Source organism: Aspergillus undulatus (assembly GCF_047715775.1).
Source record: "Aspergillus undulatus strain CBS 261.88 unplaced genomic scaffold BDV17scaffold_43, whole genome shotgun sequence".
NCBI lineage: Eukaryota > Fungi > Ascomycota > Eurotiomycetes > Eurotiales > Aspergillaceae > Aspergillus > Aspergillus undulatus.
The window spans coordinates 22,465-44,608 of NW_027396647.1; the positions used below are offsets into that span (position 1 = coordinate 22,465).

A 22,144-nucleotide genomic window follows, 5' to 3' on the forward strand; every position below is an offset into this window, starting at 1 on the left:
GTCCCTTCGAATGGTGACTGAGCAGGTGGACAGATATTCTACTTTAGTATCATCATACCATATCATAACAAGCTTCTGAATCCAACCCCCGACAAACATTTCCAGCTTACGCGACACTCCATTCATGGTCACTGTTGCGCACGTAAGTCGCCAGGCCCATGGCATCCTGATCGACCCCAGCCTTGACAGTTCCATTGCCCAAGAATGCGAATCGGTTCCGGTAGCGATACTTGATATCGTAGTCCTCAAAACGAGGGTCCTTAATAGACTTCAAGAAATGAACAGTCGGCCCTGGCCACAAGTAGATGCGGTTCTTGCGTTTGCCATCTTTGAACCACGACCGGCATTCTTCTTGCCAGACAGTGTTCTTGTGGAACTCGTCAAAGTGCTCGTAGATGTCATCAAGTGCTTCTTGTTTCACGGCCATGGAGCGAATTGCCTCGGTCTGCATCTTCTTCATGCATTTGACGCTGTACTCGATTGTCGTCTCGATGGAGGGCAGCAGTGTCCCGTTTGACCAGGTCGCTCCCGGTCCAACAATGGTGTAATAATTGGGAAATCTGGAAATGAAATGTCAATAGTTATAACAGAGACAGAGACTTCTGCTACTAACCTTGGTGCCGAAACACCAAAATAAAGGTTGACTCCTTCCCCCCAGTCTTCCTTGATGGTCTTTCCCTCCGCATTGATCACCGAGAATGCAGGCTTGAATGCCACATTGAACCCGGTAGCGCATACGAGAATGTCGAACTTGTGCTCGCTTTCATCCATTGTTATGAGTCCGGTCTTGGTTGCTTTTTTAATGTCTCCAAAGACCGGTTTGACATTTGGCTGCACCAGCGCTTCGAGATAGCCGTCACCTGGCGAGATGCGGCGACATCCCGGGGCAAATTTGGGAATAATGAACTTCTTCAGTTCTTCCTGGCCCGGTCCCATTCTCCGGTGCATCTCGTCTGTAATGGCCGTCCGGAAGGCATTGGACAGGTCGGAGCCCTGGAAATACATGCCAAACAGCCCATTGACCTCTGACTCGATACCCTTTCGGAAAGCAAGGTGATAATCTGGATCTTCTCTGAACCGGTTCTTGTCTTCTTCTGTAAAGGTGTACTGTCGGTTTCCCGGGTCGCAATCCTCGCCCTTGCGTACATTCGCGAGCGCAGTGGCCCCAAAAGGAGGACTGATCCAGGTCGGGCTCCTCATGAACACCTGGACCTGCTTGCAGACCTTTTGCAGCTCAGGCACAATCTGAACGCTCGTAGACCCAGTGCCAATGACTCCGACGACCTTGTCCTGGAAGTCGACGCTGTGGTCCCATGCCGCTGAATGCATCTTGGGGCCTTGAAATTCCTCCAGACCTTCGACGTCGGGCCATTTCCAAGAGTTCAAGATGCCTGTGCCATTGACTACGCAATGTGACCAGTCCTGCCATCGCTCCTTTGTCTGCGTATTTTCGAGTGTTAAATTCCAGATGGCGTTCTTGTCATCCCATCGGCATTCAATCACCTTCGTGTTTAGCTTCATGTATTTCTCGAGATCGAATCGTTTCGCGAAGCCCTCAAAGTACCGTTGAATTTCGTCGCCATATGCAAAGTAGTGCGACCAGTTCGGATTCGGATCAAAGGTAAATGTGTACAGATGAGAAGGAATGTCGCATGCTACCCCGGGGTAGGTATTCTCGTACCAAGTACCCCCGAAATGAGGATTCTTGTCGAACAGCGTCAGTTCCCAGGAATCGTGTTCCAGCATTTTGCCCATTTTGTATGCTAGGCATAAGCCAGAGGCGCCAGCCCCCACGCATGTCACTCGCAATTTCGCGGGCTTGGAGTGATACTGGTCGAGGACTCTGTACGAGCTCCCTGGTGTGGACTCTGGGTAGGTGAACTCATTGTGAGTTCCATTGACGGTGGTTACCGTCATGGTTCAAGCTTTCCTTCGCCCGCAACCAAAGAAGCCAAAGGCGGATGCTGCGGTATAGAGACGAGATTGCGACAAGCTGCGACTGAGGTTGATCTTGCGTCTCCTTCACACATATATTAAAGTCAAGTGCTTCCTGCCGAGGAGCGTCATGCCATTGATTTCCGGAGAACTTTCTCCATTTAATGAAAAGTACGCTGTCTTGGTCCAGGGAAACAATTTCCAAGCAAGGACCACCCCTGGGAGAGGGGGGGGTTCTTTTCCTTACGTCAGAACTCGTGATTGAGGTAGGGACGTGCTGTTCTTTCTGCTATTGGCTTTAGATATATAATATCTGTATACTATAACTTTGCACGCGCGCTTGAAGAATCCCGACGCGCCCATTCCTTGAGGACCTTTCGATGCAGCTTCCCACTCGCCAGACGGGGCACCTCCTGCACAAACTGGACTCCCCCGGTCAGTTGCTTGTACTTGGCGACTCGGTCCTTCATGTACTCCAGAATCTGTGTCTCGGACAGTTCCCCGCTCGCGTCTGCCTTAGCCTGGACGTATGCTCGCGGACGTTCCTGCCCATCGACGGTGACTGCCACCACCCCGGCATCTGCAATCTGGTCGTGCGCCAGCAATACAGCCTCGAGCTCAGCCGGTGAGACCTGCAGCGCATTGACCTTGATCAATTCTTTCTTGCGATCGACTACCCAGAACCAGTTGTCCTTGACCACCATGATGTCGCCTGTTTTCAGCCAGCCGTCTGCATCGAGGCTCGCTTTGGTGGCCTGGCCATTCCTCCAATATCCAAGACAGATATTCGGCCCTCGAACATGCAGTTCCCCTGGCTCACCAGCCTTTACTGGCTTCTCGTCTTCGTCCAGTAGTTTGCATTCGCAATTAGGATCCAGTAGCCCGACGCTGCCAGACTCGTCGTGAAGGCCCCCAGGGACATGGATTGCGCCACATGTCACCTCGGTCATGCCCCAGCCCTGCACAACATTGACGTTAAACCGCTTCTGAATCGTATTCTGCAGCTCCTGCGAAAGAGGCGCTGCGCCGCAAAGAACGTTCTTGACACTACTAAGATCATAGCGGCAGGTTTCTGGCCGTTTGTCCAGCATGATCAGGATGGGGGGCGCCACCTGCAGATGGGTGATGCGATATCGCTGGATGATGCCCAGGAACTCCTCGTAGACAAACTTGCGCATGATGTACACTGGGAAGCCCAGTTTTGGCGCCATCAGACAGGCGTACAGCTGGCCGTATGCATGGTATAGGGGCAAGAAGCCCACCCAGCGCTCTTCTGGACGACTCGCTGGCACCAACGCATGGGGGAGCTCGCGGTCGCGCATGAAGATGGTCTGCTCCACATTGGCAACCAGATTGCGATGAGACACGCAGACTCCCTGTCGCATACAAATCAGTCTGTTGCTTTAAGAAAGATTTCCGTTTTACACACCTTTGGCAGGCCTGTGGTGCCCGAGCTGTAGTTGATGGTGGCCACTGCCGACGCCGCCGTCTCAGTCATTTCATTCCATTTCCACGACAATACCTCTTCCTCTGTTCCTATCATGCTTCTCCAATCCAAGACCCCCTCACAGGGCTCGCACGGGTGATCAGAAAATTGAAAGATGCGCTCTTTCGGAATTCCCACCCGCGATGCTGCAGCGACGGCGGTGCTGACGAGACTGGGATGCACCAGGATAACCTTTGACCCAGTGTCCTTGAGATGATGCTCAATCTCAAACTGAGTATACGTCGGATTTGCACCGCTGAAAATACGTCCTGATCCCACGATTCCTTGATACGCGGCCGGCACGAAGATGTGGTTTGGCGTGTAGATGATCACTACCTCTCCTTTGCCCACCCCGAGTCTGTCCAGTCCATAGCCCAGGCGCCGCACCCAGGAGAGCATCTTCCTGGGCGATAATGAATTGTTAGGGTCATTGGCATCAATCCAGATTGGCTTGTCGGACACGGTCTGGTTTGGCGGGTACAGGTACGACAGGATGTTCGACGAGGGGATGTCCAGTCGTGGGAATATCGAGCTGTACGACATTATTATTGTAATAACTGATAGTGAAATTGCTTTTCGACACAGAATAGGATGATATCAGTTCGTATACGCTAGATCGCTCTCCTCACCCGAGGGTCTAGTCGGATAACGTTTACCTCGGCCGAAGGCCTCTAGTACAGAACCTAGAACATTTCCATAACGGCTTTTTTTTTTTGGGCGGCCTTATCGGCTAGTATCTACACTGGGGGTTACAGAGAGTGAAGGTTTGTTCGTCTTTCTCTACAATTTTGGCTGGGCCCCTTGTATGTTGAGATACTCCCAGCTGCAATCGTCAGCCAACTCTTCCTCCAGCCCAAACTGTTTCTTCATCTCCAGCGCAATTTCGTAGTACTGCGCATGCCTTGCAAACACATCCTTGGCCGTCTTTAGCTGATCTCGCCCAACTTGATGGCGGTGGGCAGCGTCTGGACCATCGGCGAGTCGCACGAAGCGAGCGTACGTCCACATCTCAGGCAGAGGCGTATACTGCGTGAGACCCTGCCCACCGTAGAATTGCATGCATTCATCGATAATTTTTGCCACAGCTATCGGCACGAGAATCTTACTCTGCGCAATAACATATCGTCCACTTTTATTGCCAAAGGCATCCATTGTGTGTGCGGCGTTGAAGACAACAAGGCGCAGCGCGTCCAGCTCCAGTCGCATCTGCGCGATTCGCTCGATGTTGCTGTCGAATTGCCCGATCAGCTTTCCTCTGGGCTTCTTGCGGTGATCTGTTGCGCGCACTAAAGCATATTCATATGCCAGCTCGCCCTGTCCGATCAGGCGCATGCAGTGGTGGATGCGCCCGGGTCCTAGTCTCCCTTGCGCAATCTCAAAAGCTCTCCCTTCCCCCAATATAACGTTGCAAACAGGAATGCGAACATTGTCGTAGATGTACTCTCCATGGCCCTCGGGGGCGCAATCGTAGCCCATGATGGACAGGTTCTGTCGCATGCGAAAGCCCGGGGTGTCACTAGGGATGAGAACCATCGAGTGACGCCGTCGAATGTCAGGGTTCATTGGATCTGTACATCCCATCAGAATATAGAGTCTCACTTCCGGATTCCACTTGACGTTTGCGAAGAGTTTGCGGCCGTTAATCACGTATTCATCCCCTTCTCGCCGGATGCTGATGGCAATGTTGGTCGCATCGGACGAGGCCACCTCAGGCTCAGTCATCGAGTAGGCTGAGGCAAAGTCTCCCCGAAGTAGAGGTTGAAGCCACTGCTCTTTCTGTTGCTCGTTGCAGTACTTGGCAAGCAGCTCGATGTTTCCAGTTTCTGGTGCATGGCAGTTCATCGTCTGCGGAGCCCAATACACTCTGCCCATGATCTCTGCACAACACGCATACTCCAGATTCGTGAGCCCCGGCGAGGCGTCAAAGTGCTTTGGCAGGAACAGATTGAAGAGCCCTCGCGCCTTGGCTTCCTGCCTCAGCTCCTTCATCAACGGCGGCGTCTTCCATCGATCCTTGGCCAACTGGGCTTTCATGATGGCCTGCGCTGGTATGCATCTCGTCTCGACCCAGTCGTGCACCGCTTGGATCTTTTCGATTGCGATCGGTCGCAGTTTCTCGATAGTCCATGCTGGGTATCTGCTGAATGGCAGCCTTGACGTGCCCGGCCTGATCTCGGCCATGGCTGGGATAACTGAGTGTCGTAAAGGTCCAAAGCGTGCTTCATGCAGCAAAAAAGGCACGAAACTAACAGCGTTTGTCTTCTCTCATTGCGCGCGGATACTGATAGGCAATGCTCTGCCGCAGTCCCAACCTCGCGCAATCCACAATCTGACCAACGACCGTCAGCTAAAACTGTCCGTTGTTGAGTATCAGCGTTGCATACCAACACATTCACGTTCCAAGGTCGCTACAATGACTTCGCAGTCTGCGCCGGCATGGCGCGAGGTGTGTGCCCCAGGAATCCGTGTTGACCAGGCAATCCCACCACTGACGGCAGCCCTTGCAGTTTATAGAGGAACTAGGGGAGACTCCGGCCCTCTATGGCAAATTGGCCGAAATCCAAGGCAGCTGGGAGAAATTACTGGGAAAGATGGCTGCCAAGTACGAGGTACCAAAGCCAGACGAGTCGGTGCAGACTAGAGACATCAATCTCGACAACTTCTGGCTTCGAGTGTATACGCCACCATATCCCGCTCCAAACAGACCGTTGGGCATCTGCTACCATGGCGGAGGATGGGCAATGGGCAGCGTTGACCAGGAGGATGCCGTATGTCGGCTGATCAGCAAGTACCACCAGATCACCCTCGTCAGTCCATCATACCGATTGGCGCCCGTTCACAAATATCCTGCTGCTCTGGATGACTGTGTAGAAACAGTCAACTGGTCTTGTGCCAATTTGCAGGCATCTTCTGTGATTCTTATCGGAGCGTCGGCGGGGGGTAATCTGGCTTTTGGTGCTGCGCTGAAGTTGATTGATCAGGGCAAGGGTGAGCTGGTGAAGGGTGTTATCGCTCTCGTCCCTGTCACTGTCCATCCAGACGCTGTACCCGCGGTGAAGAAAGGGCAATATACAGCATACGACGACAACGCCGACGCAACAGTGAATACTCGGTCTGCAATGTGGACATTCCTGGGGGCCTACGGCGCATCCCCTACAGACACATATACATCATGCCTTCTACATCCAAAATTAAATCAACTGAAGAAGGTCTACATCGCCGAGTGTGGCTCGGATACACTACGGGACGATGCCCGTCTGATGAAGGGAGCGTTGGAGGAGGCGAATGTGCCTCTCACCTACCACGCTTACCCTGGGTTTCCGCATTATTCTTGGACGTTCCCTTCCAAACTCCTCAATCGGCATCGAGAAGAGTTTCTCTCAAATATGTTGAATGGAGTCCAATGGGTTGGTGGTTTGAAATGATCGCGCGCATATGGTTTTAAGAGGGCGTCTGATATCGAATGTTTGTACACTTTACGGCATATTGGCAAATCAACGTCCTGTCCAAGACGTCCTTAGAGAACGAAGTACTAAATTCTTTTCTCAGTAGAAGTGGAACGTAGTCAGACATGTTTGAATCTCTCTACGCCGTATGGGGTGAAATGTTGGAAAACCATATCCGCAAGTCGTGGGAGAAGGATCTCCACGCCGTAGCGAAACCTGGGGTTCAAAACCTGGGGTAGACCAAGATAAATAAGCTTCAAGAGTGGCAGGTCAGATCCATAATCGCTCACTCACCTACAAACACAATGTCTCCTTCAGCAACAACACGCGGTCCAGTGCGCGTCGGCGGCGCAAGCGGTGGCTTTTCAGACAGAGTACATGCCATCACGCAGCTGGCCCAGCATGGCGAGTGCGACATCATTGTCGGGGACTGGCTCTCCGAAATGACAATGACCGTCCATGGCACTGGCAAGATACGGAACAAACAGCAGGCTCTCTCTTCCAAACCCCTCTCGCTCGAAGAAAAAGTAAAGACAGCTATGTTCGCCGAGAACTTCATCGACTGTTTCGTATCAGCCATTCCTCATTTGTACAACAACAAAGTTAAGCTGGCGGTCAACGCTGGTGCCAGTGACACGGAAATACTAGCACAATACGTCAGTAAGCTCTGCGAAGACGCCGGCTGCCCCATGAAAGTAGCCTGGGTCGAGGGCGACGACGTCACAGACACCGTCCAGGAACTCATCGCACAGGGAGAGCAGTTCCAGAGCTTGGTTCATGGCAAGGATCTTGCAGACTGGGGCTTCAAGCCCGCCTGTGCCCAGGCGTACATGGGTGGCCTTGGAATCGCCGAAGCCCTCAAACAAGGAGCCGACATTGTCATCTGCGGACGCGTCGCCGATGCATCGCCAGCAATTGGAGCCGCAGCCTGGTGGCACAACTGGGGGCCTGAGCAGTTTGACGAGCTGGCTGGCTCCCTTGTCGCTGGACACCTGATTGAATGCGCTTCGTATGTTTGTGGTGGCTACTATTCGGCCTTCAAAGACCTCCTCCGAGCAGGAAAGCATCTCAATGTTGGATTCCCCATTGCTCATATTAACGACCGCGGTGAGACTCTCCTGACCAAGGAAGCCAACACGGGCGGTTGCATCACCGTTGGTTCTGTGACGTCGCAGCTGGTCTACGAGATTCAGGGCCCCTTGTACTACAACTCCGACGTCACTGCGCAGTTGGAGGGCATCCGCATGGAGCAGGTGGACGAGGACCAGGTCTTCGTCTCCGGCGTCAAGGGTCTTCCTCCTCCTCCGACAGCCAAGATTGGGTATGTTGCAGTGTTTATTTACAGGCTATCTGTCAGGGCTAACAATTTACAGAATCACGGCACCGGCTGGTTTCCAGGCTGAGTACCACGTCTACCTCGTCGGCCTCGATATCGAGGAAAAGGCAAAGTTTACCGAGGATCAGATCAAGGAAGCTTTGGGCCCAGAGAGGCTGGAGAAGTTTTCACTCTTGAAGTTTCACGTCAACGGCTCCTCTCCCATTGATGCGCGCAACCAGGACCTTGCAACTGTCGACTTCCGCATCTTCGCGCAGTCCCCCGATAGAGAGCTCCTGCGCATGACCAACCCGGATGGTTTCTTCCGGAGGTCAATGGTGACATTCCTTGAAGGTGTTCCGGTATGTTGCTTCACTGCAATCTGCAATTTCCAAGACTGACCAGACAGGGTGCCTCGTTGGGAAATGACATGCGACAAGCCGAAGGCAAGCCCTACTACCGCTACTGGCCTGCACTTTTGCCACAATCAGCAATCAAACAGCGCGTGCACTTGCTCTACGGTGACCACCAGATAATCGACATGGCCACACCAAAGGTCACACGAGAATATCCGCGCCAGCAGCCTAGCTACGAGACAACAAACCCCGTCGACCTATCCACCTTTGGTGAGACCGTCCGCGCACCCCTGGGCTATATCGTCCTCGGCCGGGGTGGAGACAAAGCCTCAGACTGCAACAACGGCTTCTTCGTCCGCTACGACGACGAGTGGGACTGGCTGCGTAGTTTCTTGACCATTCCCAAGATCATCGAGCTACTGGGGCCCGAGGAGTACACGGGCAAGCCAATAGACCGGTTTGAGATTCCTCACCTGAGGACAGTGCATTTCCTTCTCCATGACCACATGCAAGGGGAGTATAATGCATGCTCTAGCTATGATACCTTAGGGAAGAACTGCATGGAATATCTGCGGGCTAAGACGGTGGACCTGCCCAAGAAGTTCCTGCATAGAGGGCGGGTCTAGGGGTGCCTTTCCATTACTATGCAATTTTTATATACTGTACTAGCTGATGATTCTCTTTCATGCTGATATTCACTTTCTTTCCCATGATATTTCATTTAAGTAGCAACTACACCGTACATATACTCTGTCTAGAGCCGTATCGCCGTTGCGAGTTGAACTAGGAACTCGTTATCCGGCCATGACTCCAAAAGCCTGGAGAAACATTCCCTCAATAAGAACCAATCAATTCCTAGCTTGGAGATTGCATCTGTCATATACTTACCCCCGATATTTACCCCAGATTCACTGTGGGTACACTGGAGACGCAAACTCCACAATTGAACTGACCTTGTTACTTCCACACTCCTAGCCCGAAATATGTCGACTGAGAAAGACGAACCAGTTCACGATGAAGAGGTCGCAACGAGCGCTTGGGCCATTGCGCCTGAAAGGCCAAGCAGGAAGAGACTAAACTTGACCCCCCAGACCATCATGGCCGTTATTGTAAGTTCTCGTGTATTGCATGATGACTTTGCCTAATCCAAAATCGTTCGTCTATAGTCAATCTGCTTCCTCTACAATTCCTACCTCTTCACGCAGCTGATGCCGGCGGTCATTCTATCTAGCATCAACGCAGACCTGGGACCGGATCCGAATTACCCTTGGATCACCATATGGTAGGCATATCGGAATATCTCTGTGTGCAAGAGCTAACTTCTGTTATTTCCAGCTGGAATCTAGGAGCTGCAGTAATTGTCACCATTGGTGGCCGTCTCTCCGACATCTTCGGCCGCCGCTGGTTTTTGATCTCGGGCGCAGTATTCGGTGCGATTGGAGCAGTCGTGGGAGCAACTGGCCAGAACATAAACCAGATGATAGGCGCCGGTGTGCTGATGGGGATCGGAGGTGGTTTTGGGGAGACTCTTTTTGCCAGCGTGCAAGAGATTGTTCCCAATCAACATCGTCTCTTTGTCCTTGGTATCCTCTCTTTCCTCTCTGATCCTACCAGTTGCTAAATTGGTTCAGGGTGTGTGGAGATCTCCAATATTCCAGCCATGCTCAGCCCCATGATTGGATACGCCTTCATTAATTATGCCGCGTTGGAATGGAGAGTCTGCTACTGGTGGATGTTCGCTTTCGAGTCTCTCACGGCCATTCTGTTATTCATCTTCTATCGCCCTCCGACTTTCGAGACAATGCATATTGTGGATGGAAAGACTAAGAGGCAACTCCTTGCTGCACTCGACTATGTCGGTCTCTTGCTGTTTCTCGCCGCTTGTGTCCTGTTGCTCTTAGGTCTCAACTGGGTGAGTTTCACGTTCGTGCAAGATGAGCTTCAATGCTAACCATCTCATCTTCCTAGGGTGGCCGCGACTTTCCATGGGAAAGTGCCGGTGTCATTGCTCCCATCGCCATATCGGGTGTTCTCTTTATCTTCCTTGGACTGTGGGAGACATATGCCAAACTTGAATATCCAATCCTGCCACCCAGATTGTTCAAGAAATGGCGAGAGTGAGTCTAGAAGACGAGTTCTTTTCATGCAATCGTTACTAAAATAGTTTTCCTTTATAGCTTCACCTCCGTTATTGCCGTGACTTTTGTGGGTGGAATGCTCTATTACAGCATGAACATGTATGTCAGCTTCGAAAAACAGCATGTCCTCTGAGCCAGATTCCTGACCCATTCTAGTCTCTGGCCTCGCCAATCTGCTCTTCTATACGTGCCCGCAGGCGACTCCATTATGCAAGGTGTCTATGCGAATATGTTCTCCTTCGGGACAATCCTCGCGGGCATCCTCATCCTCACAGTCGTACCAATGGCAGGACATGAGCGCTGGCAGATGATCAGTTACCTTATTGTCCAGACTGCCATGATCGGATCAATGGGATCTGTTGGTCCTGAGGACAAGGCTCAGGCGATTGCCACTATTATTATCGTTGCAATCACGGTGACACCGCCGCAGTATCTCGCATTCGGCATGATTTCGCTTGGTCTCGACTCGCAGGCGGACATGTATGTTCTTCATCCATTACTGTGGCTTTATTGCCGTACTTACAACAACTTCAGTGGAATCAGTCAAGGGCTTTTGTGCACCTTCCGGCTTATTGGCGGTGCAATTGCGACCGCTATATACACAGCCATTCAATCCAATCACTACAGCGGCATCCTCCCAGACAGAGTCAGCTCAGCTGCACAACACGCCGGCTTTGGCGGCTCTCTCTCTGACCTTCTCACTGCAGCTGAGACCAACACCGATGCTGCGTACCGGGAGGTGGCTGGAATCACCGACCAGGTTGTACGCGCAGTGAGTGATGCGGTCAAGGGTGCCAGCGCAGAGTCTTATCAACTGGTCTACGAGGTGGCGGTTGCTTTTGGTGGGTTGGCTATCATCATTGCTTTCACAACGCGAGACATCGACAAGAAGAAGAAGACAAGCGAGCGTGCTGTTCGGCTAGAGAATGAGGGCAAGACAGTGCAGTCTGCTGTGTGAGCGTTGTACACAATACAAAGCAGAACCTTTATATTATATATAAATTTCAAGGCTTCAGAGAAGTTGATTTAATTACCATGAGCATGGCCCAATACAATGTTTCAAATCAACCTGTCACAGTCTTGGTAGACCTTCTTTTCGCGTTTTGATACCCCAAATGACTTGCTTCGCCAGTTCAGCACTTGGATACATTGCTCGACCCAAATGGCGAGCTTGACCACCAGTAGCTTGTCTCGCGGCATATCGAGCTGCAATTCCCTGTTAGATGATGCTCAACCGAAAAAGACAGAAAGCCTCTACCCACCTTAACTCAGGCGCCGGATCCCATCCAGCTCCACTTGCATACCAGGCAACACACTGCGCTATTGACGGCAGTCCCTCAATATGCCCTAGGTCGTGTGGAAGATAGAGTTCGCGTGCGGCAGTGGGTGAGATGGCGTTGACTGTCAAAGGGTTTATGATATTGGCGATATCTGCAAGTGGATGGCCGATCGTGGACATTTCCCAGCTTTCAAGTCAGATCACTTCAGCAAAACCAGCAGTGAGAACAAAACCTACTCCAGGAATCCAATTATCCGCGATTCAGCCTCGTGGTAAACGATGTTGTCAATCTTGAAGTCCCCATGGATGAGGCTCACTCGGTCTCTAGGCTGATATTGGGAATCAGCGAAGAATCGCAGGAAGCTTTCTGTTCCTGGCTTTTGTCTCTACGTCAGCCACTGTACCCTGGGCTGTATTGAGGTTCTTCCACGTCTCGAGCTGCCGATTGTAAAATCCCCCTGCCCTTCCATAGCCCGCGAGGCCGATGCGACCGGGGTCAATTCGATGGAACTTGGCCAGGGTGATCATGGCTTCGCGCCATCTGGACGAGTCAATTCTATCCCAAAGTATCTCCAGGCCAATATACTTACAATGCCTGTCTTTCGCCAGCAGAAACACCCGGGAAAGTTGGGTCCTCGAAAATGCGCCCATCCAGGAACTCCTTGATGTAGGACGGCGTGCCAACCACACTCTCGTCCTCGCACAGACAGTATGTCTTTGGGACTGGAATGTCCGTTTGCGCCAGAGCCGAAAGAATGCGGTATTCACGTTCGACTTTGTGGGCGCTCTTGGACACCAGCTTTCCCGGCGGCTTCTTGCGCATCACATAGCGAGTTCCCTCGCGGTCGGTGATCTGGTATGTTGGGTTGGACTGGCCAAAGCCGAACTTGAAGCACTTTGTCAGTTTCATTCGTTCAGATCATGGGTAGATGGTAGCATACCTGGCGGAGGGTTATCGGAGTTTTGATCCCGGGGACATGGGTTGCGATGAACCTCTCTAGGGACCCAACGTCTATCGGTTAGCGGAGTGCGCCAGCCATTGAGTTCACACGGTTAGGAAATGAAGGTCTACAGCCTTAGGGCACCTCTTGGTTTTATTGTTGAATTGCTGTCGATCTCCAGAAAGCTAATATCAACAGCCAGCCATCGGATATCGTTATCCTTCGTATCCACATTGGCGTCGCCAAAAAAAAAGTGCTGCTGCAGTCTGCAGTAGATACACCATAGATCAGAAATATCTCGACATTATATACAACTAAGGGATAATTCTGGCAGCGCGGAAACGATCAAAGGCCGTCCACCAAGCGCCCTGCACATCAGTCTCCTCCTTTGCCTCCCCCCAGGCCTGGTGTGTCTTGGTGAGATCAACCTGCCTGTCAAAGTCGAACTGGTTCATGAGGAAGTTGGGCACCAAAGCCAGACTGCGCTCATTACCGACGGTTCCCGACTTCAAATTGTACTTCTTCTCGATCTCGAACCATTTGTCCTTGTTTTGCGCAATGTACGCTGCTGGCTCTGGCCCCGATCCCTGCGCAGGGGGCTCCACGCCTCGCAGCCCGAAGTACTGGCAGATAATGGGCCACTTGACGGACCAAGTCGTCCATTCGGCTTTGTCGGACGTATTGTATCTCTCTCCCGCGGTAATTTCGGGGTGTAGACTCGCGTAAATGGCAAACTTGGCGATGAGGTCCTGGCTGCTGTCGTTGCTCTTGATCGTCCAGCTCTTCGCATTACCAGGGAAAACGACCTCGACGCCTTCGCCATTAATTTCGCGGTAGAGACTCAGGTACAGAGCGAGCCATTGCGCGAGACAGTAGGCGTTGTTGTTTGGCACGAAGCCGACTACGATGTCAGGGATCACATCGGCGAATGTCCAGGGTTTGCCAGCAGAGAGCTGCTGCAGCAGCTCGATCTGGGGGTAATAAAAGAGCTTCGACTTGAAGGGCTCAGGGATGACTGGCAATGCCTCCCTCAATGGAAGCTTGTCCTTGAATGGGAATTGATCTATGAGATGCACTCCGTATGTCTGGCTTGTTAGCCTTTGTCAAAAGATAAGGGTTTTGCGACTGTACCTTCACTCCAGTTGGGATAACCACAAACGAAAACGCAGTGCTCAGATTCTCCGCCACTGTTACAGCTCTCTTCAGCAACTCGACGTTGATTTCAATCTCCTTCTCAGGCTCCGGATCCATGATGTATGCGCAGAAGTAGACATGGCTCACAGTCTGGGCGCCGGGGACTCGCTCTTTGACAGTCCGGTCGAGCGCCTCTTGATCACCTTTCAAAAGGTCAATTCCAGAGACAACTGTAAGCTTTTCTGAAGCAGGCCACTGCGAATCTTCAACGGATAGAGGCCTGTTTGTCAAGGCAGTGACGCGGTCGAAAGCGTCTGCGGTCGGATAGTTGTTCAGCAGGGCGTTGACGGTCGCCCAGCCGATGATTCCTGACGCGCCATAGACCAAAGCGTGACCTCCCATGATGACTTTGCAATTCGATACTGATACCCGATTGGAGAGATTGAGGATTGAATGTGCTGTTATAGGCTTTGGGGAATCGGCCAGCTTTATCCGGCGCATATTGTTAGCCGGAGCCACTTCAGGCACAGCTGCATTTCTCGCATCAACTAATGTATGTACAATTGCATCACTAAATACTGCACAGGTGGAGGGCCCCTGACAACTACCAAAGGTCTATCGCAGTACACCACACCACGCATGTAAGGTACAGTTGAATTCTTGTTTGGCTGACAGTTGCTTCCAGCACCGGGGGGCACTCAGCCCTATAAAATATATACATCAAGGGCACAGGTTGTCGCAATACTGCTGGACCCCTCCAGACAACATATCGGGTCCTACCCATCATCAAAATTGAGACCAGCCTTTCTTGCTTTAGTAAATGCACATTGAGTGGAGAAGGCCATGTAATTTGGTGTGGTTCTCTTTTGAGGGAAAAAGGAAGGTTGTGCTCGGAGTCGAACCCAGATTGTTAACAAAAAAAAGGCAGGGTCTGAGCGTTCACCACTCGACCAAGCAAAAAATGGGAAACCCGCACATCCAAAACACTTCCCATGTAGCCAGTAGTTTGCTCCGTCACACTGCCGGTTCATCAATGCATCCCGATTTTTGGCCGCCACGACAGCATGAAAACAGAACAACAACACTACATCCCCACTCCTCGATGGGTCAGAGACCGACCCTCTCAGAACTTTGATTATTTTGGAGACTGAGACAGCAACCCCTCATCTCCGCTTGCCACAGTGCCAATGCCGCTATACGATGTTGATCCTCGTGTTTGGGCTTGGCCTGCCTGTCAACCCCAGCCTTGTTATACGAAGGTCTTGCATTGATAGCCTATCGTATCAGCACTCGCTCGTTCCCCTGACGGGGCCTCCGGGGGATCTGGTCGGAGGCGTTCCTGGCCCGGGTGCCTCCCCCTCTTCCTCATTTCAGGGCACCAACCACGTTGCACACCGGTCTCAAAGAAGACGAGTTTGCTCAGATTTTACCATCGAGCCTTTTCTAGCGGCACGGCATTGGCTGGGATCGCTGCAAAGCTTTGCATTGCAATGGGACTGTTCACGCAGATGTGCAACGTGAACCTCGTATTCATATCACTGCGCCACAAACACTTGGGAGAACAAAGGGTTGGCGTAGGGTATAAGAAGCACTTCGATTTCCAGCCAAACTTGTGCCTGTGCATGTCAGTTCTTCTTCAAGCCAATTGCTATTTTCTCTGGTTTCATCATGTACGGCCTCCTCAGTCTCGCTCTCTGCGCCTCCAGTGTGCTCGCCGCCGAGCACATCCCGGCCATCTTCGCCCGTCAATCAAGCAACTGTGCCGAGATCGGTGCTGACTCCTGCGAGGGATACTGTATCCCATCAGGCTACAACTGCTGCGCCAACGGAACCGGTTGCCAACCCGGATATTACTGCGTTGCCAATGGCTGCTGTCCCAATGGCGAGAGGTGCTCTGGATCCGGCGGCACCCGTACCGACTGGGTTGACGTGACAACAACCTACACCTCCACCTCGACTTCGACCATCAGCGATGAAGCCACCGTCACCAACACCCAGACCGATGACGATGACGACGAGGAAACAGTCACTGCTACCAGCACTTCCACCTCCTCTCACCCTGTCATTCCCACTTGGAGTGAATCCGAACCGACCCAGACGCCCTCTCACTCTACCCCCGTTCCGCCTGAGTTCACTGGCGGCCAGTCGAGCCTGCGCCCTGCTGTTGGTGCTGTTGCGGGCCTTATCGTCGGTGCAGTGCTCCTATAATTGTTGGATATGCGGCTGTTGAATGGATTTCGGTCATTGCTGCTTGAGATGTTGGGCTGCAAAGCCATAAGCTTCAAGGACTTGATGCAAGTTAGGGTAATTCAGGGACGTACGTAATTTGCAAATGAATTTATTTCGAATTGCGCAATGACAAGAGATCACTCTGTACTCTGTGTCTCTGAAACCTCATTGCCCGTCAGAGTGCACAGCCCTGCCGCCTAGAATAATAGTATCCTTTGACTAAGGATAGCCCGGATTATGCTCTCAACAAGGATACTGTCCATGGTTGATAGACTCAGATCTCTCAAAATGATAGTAGGGCCGTCAGGTAAGCAGTAGTCTCGCAAGCTTCCGACGTGCACCCGCGGGGCCGTTGGGCCGAGATTGCGTATCGCTGACATTAGCTATATTGATTGCTAGTCTTCATTACGAGATTATGGCTATAGGCTCTTGTATTATATGCCAATCATCTGCCTGTCTATTTGAACAAGTCATCTATTGCAAGGCCCCCCCGCGATATGGGAAGACTTGTACCATGGCTAGGATTATCCCGCAGCAACTGATGCTTAGTATCGGTAGTATCTCGCCATTCTGAAACTCATGATTCTGTTTGTTCTGTATGTAGCAATCCCGAATCCCCAAATCCACAAATAGCCAGTGTCAGCTGTTTCATATTCCTGCAGGTGCGTTCACTCTGGGCAGGAGCAGTTTCTGCGCTCGCTTCCACATAAAAGACAGAAACAGCCAACAAGTATCCATCAATTCCATAGTGATGAATTTGCAAAGGGATTCACGTTGATCTCAATCAGGAACCAGGGTGAGCTAGTCTGATCAAGTCCTGGAGCATGCTGGCATTGACATCGTTATAAGTGTATGCAACGAAAGGCATCATCCACCACACACACTCAATGGACCTCTCTACCCTCAGCATCCAAACTAATCCCAGTTAAGCATTATATCCGATGTAGACAGGGCGCTGCACTTTAACCTTCAGCATGGCCATTGTTACCTTGGGTGATGGCCCAGTGGCTTGCGACGGAGACCCCCAAAGGAGCGTCATCCTTTTAGTTTTAACCCCTGATTCGGTGTTCCGTAACAAGGTCTCGAATTGGATATGTTTTACGCCCAACGAGCCAATGCCAGGGATCACTGTTATCGCTTCGCCGAATGAATATGTCTTGATCGGGTAGAGCGTCTCTGGGGTCTGAAACCAGTCGTCTGCGTAACTTTCCGGAGTAGTTGGAACGTTGGCTAGACTAGTGCCGACTGGACTTAGTTGGATGAAGCGCTCATGGTCATGAAGAACCCGGAGTATCTCGCCGCGACCAGCCAATTCGGGGTTATGGGTGGTGAGAGTGCGTGTGTTCGAGACACGCCAGTTAACGGTCAGAAGGGAACCAACGAGAAGGGCAGCAAAGAGCTTGTAGCGAGCCATGTTGGGGCGGGACGCAAAGGAGGAAAGGTGCATGCTCAGTCGTCTGGCGCAGGGGGCGGTCGGTTAATAATGTCTCTGCTCAGTGGGTCGCCACGATAGTAAGGATATAGCCCGTTGAAGTATAGAGGCTGCTGAGTGCATGACAGAGTTGGCCTGTAGTTCCGATTTTGGCAGGATTGGGCGCCCTACCTGGGACTTGACAGTCATCTGAATTCACGATGTATGGAATTATTTGACAGCCCGCTGTCTCCTTGGCTTGACGTATATTACGAGTCGGCGCGCACGATCTCAAGAGATAATGGACCAGGTTCCTTATTCTACATTGTTTATTCAGCATGCTCCAAACTATCTCAGCGGTGCTGCGGACCATCTACGGTGTCTGGGATAACCCGCTCCCAGATGTCCCCTACATCCCCTGCTTTCACATTCTGGGCCTTTTGTCCGAGAAGTGGTCGCATGACTTCTACCAGACCTCAATGGGGGCATTGTTTGATGGCGCTGCAAGTGAAGGGATATCATGGACCATGATCGGTGGCCTGCCTGTGATCTATCTCCGAGATCCAGCCTTGATTCGACAGTTGTTTATAAAAAATGCCGATGCCATTAGTCGATGCGGGACACTGACAAAAGGACCCTTTGGCACCGGCAAAAGAATCGTCCGAAATGCGCTCATTACCGCAGACGGCGACGTTGCTCGCCGATGGCATGCCGACATGCTCCGCGGGTTCAACAACAGGCTAGCGATGGAGTCCTTTCATCCGAAGCTCGTATCAATTGCAAATGATCACGTCGAGAGGCTTCGGGGTGCTGGGGCAGGTATTGACCTTCAGGCGTTTCTGCAGAACTATGCCCTTGATGCAGTCTGGTGTCTAGGGTTAGGACTGGATAAGGCGTCTGAGATTACTGGTACAATGGAGTGGATGGAACCGTTCAATCAATACGTGCAAACGGCGGCGAGCATGTCGTATCCCCTGCGGCATATCATGATGAACCTCATGTGCGGTCGAGATTTTGAACAGCCCGACTACCACGAGAATGCTCTCCAAAAAAGGATCGACAGGATCGTGCTGGGGCTTCTGGAGAATAAAGCAGACTTGCTCAACCCAGATACTGCCCAGTCCCCCGAGACCATGAACTTCCTCCAAAGGATATCGTTCGAGACAGGAGGGACCGCCTCTCAACCCATCACCCCCGATGTCCTCTCTCACGCGAGTCAGATCTTCTCGCACGGATTCGCTGCTCCCACGCTCTTGCTCCTCTGGGCGCTGAGAGAGCTATCACTGCGTCCCGATGTACGGGAAAAGCTTCGCGCGGAACTAGAAAGGAGTGAATGGCGTCAACAGCAGGAACTGCAGCTTCTTTCCCGGCTCCCATACCTGAACGGAGTGGTGAACGAACTCCTCCGCCTTTACCCTCCCATCCCCACCACAGCACGAGCAATTGACCAACCAGTCCACATGGAAACCCTATCCGGAGCCAACATTGTCCTCCCGGTACAGGCTCGAGTGACCGTCTCCTTGGACATGTTGCACCACGACCCTCACACCTGGGGCGATGATGCCACTGATTTTCGACCGGAGCGGTGGGAAAGCCTGCACGCTAATACAATGGAGAGCGAGTGCAAGTACTTTCCCTTCCTGATGGGACCTCGACGATGCCCGTGCAGCGGTTATGTCTTGCAGATGGTCAAGGTGTTTCTGGCGATTCTGGTGCTGGAATTGGATCTGAAGGTCACGAACGCGACGACGGCGGAGAAGAAGTTAGGGCCGGTCTCGGAGCCAACAGTACCCTTGGCTTTTGCAGTCACTCCTATGTAATTCTGTGCTCAATAGACTTATCGTTTTGTTGATCACATTACTGAAAATATACACATCGTCTATCTCTGTCAGGCGTTTCACTAGAACCCCCATCCGTAGCGGTGAGCCACAGCTACGGACCATTTCCGACCAGCATGGACTGCCAAAGTCGGTCATTTTCTCTGGCAATTCAAATCTAGATGCCGGAGGATTTTTCACCATAATTGAGCTGTACTTGGAGGGGTCTCACTGCCCCCATTGCGGAGCAGCCAAGTCGGACAAAGCTAAAGTATCCTAGACATCAGGCAATGAGGCAATACAGTGGACCAAGCACCCCATGGGATACAAATCTGGGGACCCCAACACCTCGACGAGCTGTCATGTGGAGGAAAATCCGGGGCTAGGCACGGAGATGCTCCAACCTATATCTCTTTGTTTCTGTCTATGAAAGCAGATGCTCTTCGTAGCAGCATTATGATCCAATATCCAACCGCCCCTGCTGTCGACAGGAATCATGTCTCCCACAGCCACAGATCGCAAAACAAGCTTAGATGTCCAGGAGCCGGGGGCGGCCCTCGAGTCTGTCGAAGATGTCTCAGAGGCTGAGCGGCTGCTGGCGCACTTTCCAATCCTCCAGGATAAGCCGCCCGAAGAACTGGAGAAGCTGAACAAGGCAGTCCTGCGGAAGTTGGACTGGTACTTCCTGGCCTGCGTCACAATGATGCTGTTGATGAGATGAGTCTGCATACTCCCAACTGATGTACAGTGGCTGACTATTTAGCTATCTTGACCGCATTAACGTCTCAAACGCCCGTCTGGCTGGTATGCAGGATGACCTGGGCATGGACGACACAACCTGGTCCGCCGGTATCTCCCTGTTCTACGTCGGCTACATCATCTCGCATGTCCCAGCAAACGCTTTTATCGCCAAAGGCAAGCCCAGTATTCTCATGCCAGCAACCATGCTGGCTTGGTCTGCTGTGACAATTTGTATACCTGCTCTCACTACTGGCTGGGGCTTCTGTCTCTGTCGCTTCCTGGTCGGCTTCACCGAGGGGCCGTTTGTCTCCGCCGTCTCCCTCCTGACGTCGTCTTGGTATACAAAGAAAGAGCCACCTCTTCGCATGGGCATCTGGTACGCAGGAAACATCATCTCTAATGTATTCTCTGGTCTCCTCGCTGCTGCAATCCTCATAAACATGATCGGCGTAGCGAACCTCCGTGCCTGGCAGTGGTTTATCCTTCTCGAGGGTATCGTCAGTGTCATCGTGGCCTTTTTGGGTTTTCGATTTCTGCCTAATTTGATAACACCAGCCGTCGCTGGTTTTCGGAGAAGGAGGCGACCATGGCCCAGTATCGCCAGGTTGTATCTGCAGGCGGCATACTTGAGGGTTCTGAGGGAGAGGGAGACAATTGGGGGGGGGGGGAGTGGTCCTTGCAGCCAAAGACCCATTCGCATGGATGCTTGCCACCATTCACTTTTTGTTGATTATTGCTCAGACCTTCAAGGCCTTCTTCCCATCGGTAGGATCATGGTACCCTATCCTTGTCTACACAAACACACTAGCAATATGGACGAACAGATTGTCGACACCCTGGGCTTGAGCGATGTGGTAACCTACCTTGTACAAGCTTCAACAAATGTAATCGCCTACTTCGCTTGTCTCGCCATTTCCTGGAGCATTGCTGGCACATTGTCGTGCCGATCATGATCACGCTCGGCGGTGCTGTGCTGATAATATCAACCCTGAATGTCGGCGCCCGGTACTTCAATTTGACCCTGCTATGCACTGGACCATTTGTTGGCCTCAACGTAAGTCACACTACCATCCGACAATGCAAAATAACAGCTAACCCTCCTGACTAGATCCGAATCTCCTGGGAAACAATAGTCGTCCCCCGCCCACGTACGAAACGAGCAGCCTTGATCGCCATCGCCAACTGTGTCTCCTGGGTTGGTATCTCACTGGTCCACACCGTACTTCTTCCTCCGATCGCAAGAGCCCCGATACCAGACTGGCGGGGGAATTTTCATTGCTGGGTGTGGTCTGACGGTCATCTTCTGTCTGGTCGCCAAGCGGTGGTGTATTAGGAAGAAATAAGCAGCTGGACGCGGCGGAGTCTGCCAGTGGGTATGTGTCTGAGTGGCGCTATGCTACTTGATATACAAAATCGTCAACTTATAGGACATGATGGCAGGGCCCATGGATAGGCTCAGGGAGTAGGGTTAGCTCAGATATGGACGAAGTATGAACAAAGTACGAAACAAATTGATGAGAGAAATGGTGCATATTTGCACCTTTAATAAGACACTTCTTTATTAAGCCCCAAGGGAACCTGTCGCTCAGAGAAATCTGTGCCCCATCGCAGCCAGCTCACGTGGCCCATTGCCTGGCTGCTCGAATGGATACATACTGCTGTAGCTATCATTGTGCAACTCCACGCGCGTGCCACCGGGCAATGCAATCATATTCCGGAGGTTGTGGTGAGCACCAACATCTGGAACTACAAGTTGGTCATCTGTGGCAGAGACAAAAGGCAGAGACTGGTGACAGCTCCAACGCGCCGTTGATGAAAATAACGCAAGAGAGCCAAAATCCTGGAGAGGCTAATCGAGAGAAACCCAGACTGTCTTTATGTCCAGATAGTTGTCATTGTTCTGCAAAATCCAAGCA

General features: G+C 51.9%; 11 protein-coding genes across 11 annotated transcripts; 6 read left to right on the forward strand and 5 right to left on the reverse strand.

Moving 5' to 3' along the window:
- Positions 1–106: 106 nt before the first annotated feature.
- On the reverse strand, positions 107–1,970 carry BDV17DRAFT_299727 (flavin-containing monooxygenase; the record flags this gene model as incomplete). The annotated part of the gene is made up of 2 exons (XM_073763933.1): positions 614–1,970; positions 107–560 (listed from the first exon to the last, which is right to left on the reverse strand). The coding sequence occupies exons 1-2, from the start codon at positions 1,915–1,917 to the stop codon at positions 107–109; spliced, it is 1,758 nt and encodes a 585-aa protein (XP_073613167.1). The 5' UTR covers positions 1,918–1,970.
- A 285-nt stretch (positions 1,971–2,255) lies between these two features.
- On the reverse strand, positions 2,256–3,964 carry BDV17DRAFT_293549 (acyl--CoA ligase; the record flags this gene model as incomplete). Its single annotated transcript, XM_073762638.1, has 2 exons — positions 2,256–3,311; positions 3,365–3,964. 2 exons carry the CDS (start codon positions 3,962–3,964, stop codon positions 2,256–2,258), a joined length of 1,656 nt encoding a protein of 551 aa, XP_073613168.1.
- A 237-nt stretch (positions 3,965–4,201) lies between these two features.
- Positions 4,202–5,602, reverse strand: BDV17DRAFT_299729 (acyl-CoA dehydrogenase/oxidase; the record flags this gene model as incomplete). Its single annotated transcript, XM_073763934.1, has 1 exon — positions 4,202–5,602. The coding sequence occupies one exon, from the start codon at positions 5,600–5,602 to the stop codon at positions 4,202–4,204; it is 1,401 nt and encodes a 466-aa protein (XP_073613169.1).
- Positions 5,603–5,834: 232 nt separating this feature from the next.
- On the forward strand, positions 5,835–6,846 carry BDV17DRAFT_299730 (alpha/beta hydrolase; the record flags this gene model as incomplete). Its single annotated transcript, XM_073763935.1, has 2 exons — positions 5,835–5,867; positions 5,929–6,846. The coding sequence occupies 2 exons, from the start codon at positions 5,835–5,837 to the stop codon at positions 6,844–6,846; spliced, it is 951 nt and encodes a 316-aa protein (XP_073613170.1).
- Positions 6,847–7,172: 326 nt separating this feature from the next.
- BDV17DRAFT_293552 (acyclic terpene utilization AtuA family protein) lies at positions 7,173–9,164 on the forward strand (the record flags this gene model as incomplete). Its single annotated transcript, XM_073762639.1, has 3 exons — positions 7,173–8,188; positions 8,241–8,544; positions 8,592–9,164. The coding sequence occupies 3 exons, from the start codon at positions 7,173–7,175 to the stop codon at positions 9,162–9,164; spliced, it is 1,893 nt and encodes a 630-aa protein (XP_073613171.1).
- A 357-nt stretch (positions 9,165–9,521) lies between these two features.
- BDV17DRAFT_293553 (fungal trichothecene efflux pump) lies at positions 9,522–11,634 on the forward strand (the record flags this gene model as incomplete). Its single annotated transcript, XM_073762640.1, has 8 exons — positions 9,522–9,647; positions 9,705–9,820; positions 9,874–10,121; positions 10,170–10,450; positions 10,507–10,655; positions 10,716–10,775; positions 10,833–11,156; positions 11,211–11,634. The coding sequence occupies 8 exons, from the start codon at positions 9,522–9,524 to the stop codon at positions 11,632–11,634; spliced, it is 1,728 nt and encodes a 575-aa protein (XP_073613172.1).
- Positions 11,635–13,210: 1,576 nt separating this feature from the next.
- BDV17DRAFT_283295 (SDR family oxidoreductase) lies at positions 13,211–14,432 on the reverse strand (the record flags this gene model as incomplete). The annotated part of the gene is made up of 2 exons (XM_073760332.1): positions 13,211–13,981; positions 14,028–14,432. 2 exons carry the CDS (start codon positions 14,430–14,432, stop codon positions 13,211–13,213), a joined length of 1,176 nt encoding a protein of 391 aa, XP_073613173.1.
- A 1,232-nt stretch (positions 14,433–15,664) lies between these two features.
- BDV17DRAFT_269631 (uncharacterized protein) lies at positions 15,665–16,449 on the forward strand. The gene has a single exon (XM_073758584.1). It carries the CDS (start codon positions 15,699–15,701, stop codon positions 16,236–16,238), a length of 540 nt encoding a protein of 179 aa, XP_073613174.1. The 5' UTR covers positions 15,665–15,698; the 3' UTR covers positions 16,239–16,449.
- A 735-nt stretch (positions 16,450–17,184) lies between these two features.
- On the reverse strand, positions 17,185–17,673 carry BDV17DRAFT_293556 (uncharacterized protein; the record flags this gene model as incomplete). The annotated part of the gene is made up of 1 exon (XM_073762641.1): positions 17,185–17,673. The coding sequence occupies one exon, from the start codon at positions 17,671–17,673 to the stop codon at positions 17,185–17,187; it is 489 nt and encodes a 162-aa protein (XP_073613175.1).
- A 476-nt stretch (positions 17,674–18,149) lies between these two features.
- BDV17DRAFT_299731 (cytochrome P450) lies at positions 18,150–19,490 on the forward strand (the record flags this gene model as incomplete). Its single annotated transcript, XM_073763936.1, has 1 exon — positions 18,150–19,490. The coding sequence occupies one exon, from the start codon at positions 18,150–18,152 to the stop codon at positions 19,488–19,490; it is 1,341 nt and encodes a 446-aa protein (XP_073613176.1).
- A 493-nt stretch (positions 19,491–19,983) lies between these two features.
- BDV17DRAFT_299732 (major facilitator superfamily domain-containing protein) lies at positions 19,984–21,571 on the forward strand (the record flags this gene model as incomplete). The annotated part of the gene is made up of 7 exons (XM_073763937.1): positions 19,984–20,195; positions 20,251–20,750; positions 20,899–20,993; positions 21,053–21,112; positions 21,151–21,282; positions 21,337–21,423; positions 21,473–21,571. The coding sequence occupies 7 exons, from the start codon at positions 19,984–19,986 to the stop codon at positions 21,569–21,571; spliced, it is 1,185 nt and encodes a 394-aa protein (XP_073613177.1).
- Between the last annotated feature and the right edge of the window lie 573 nt (positions 21,572–22,144).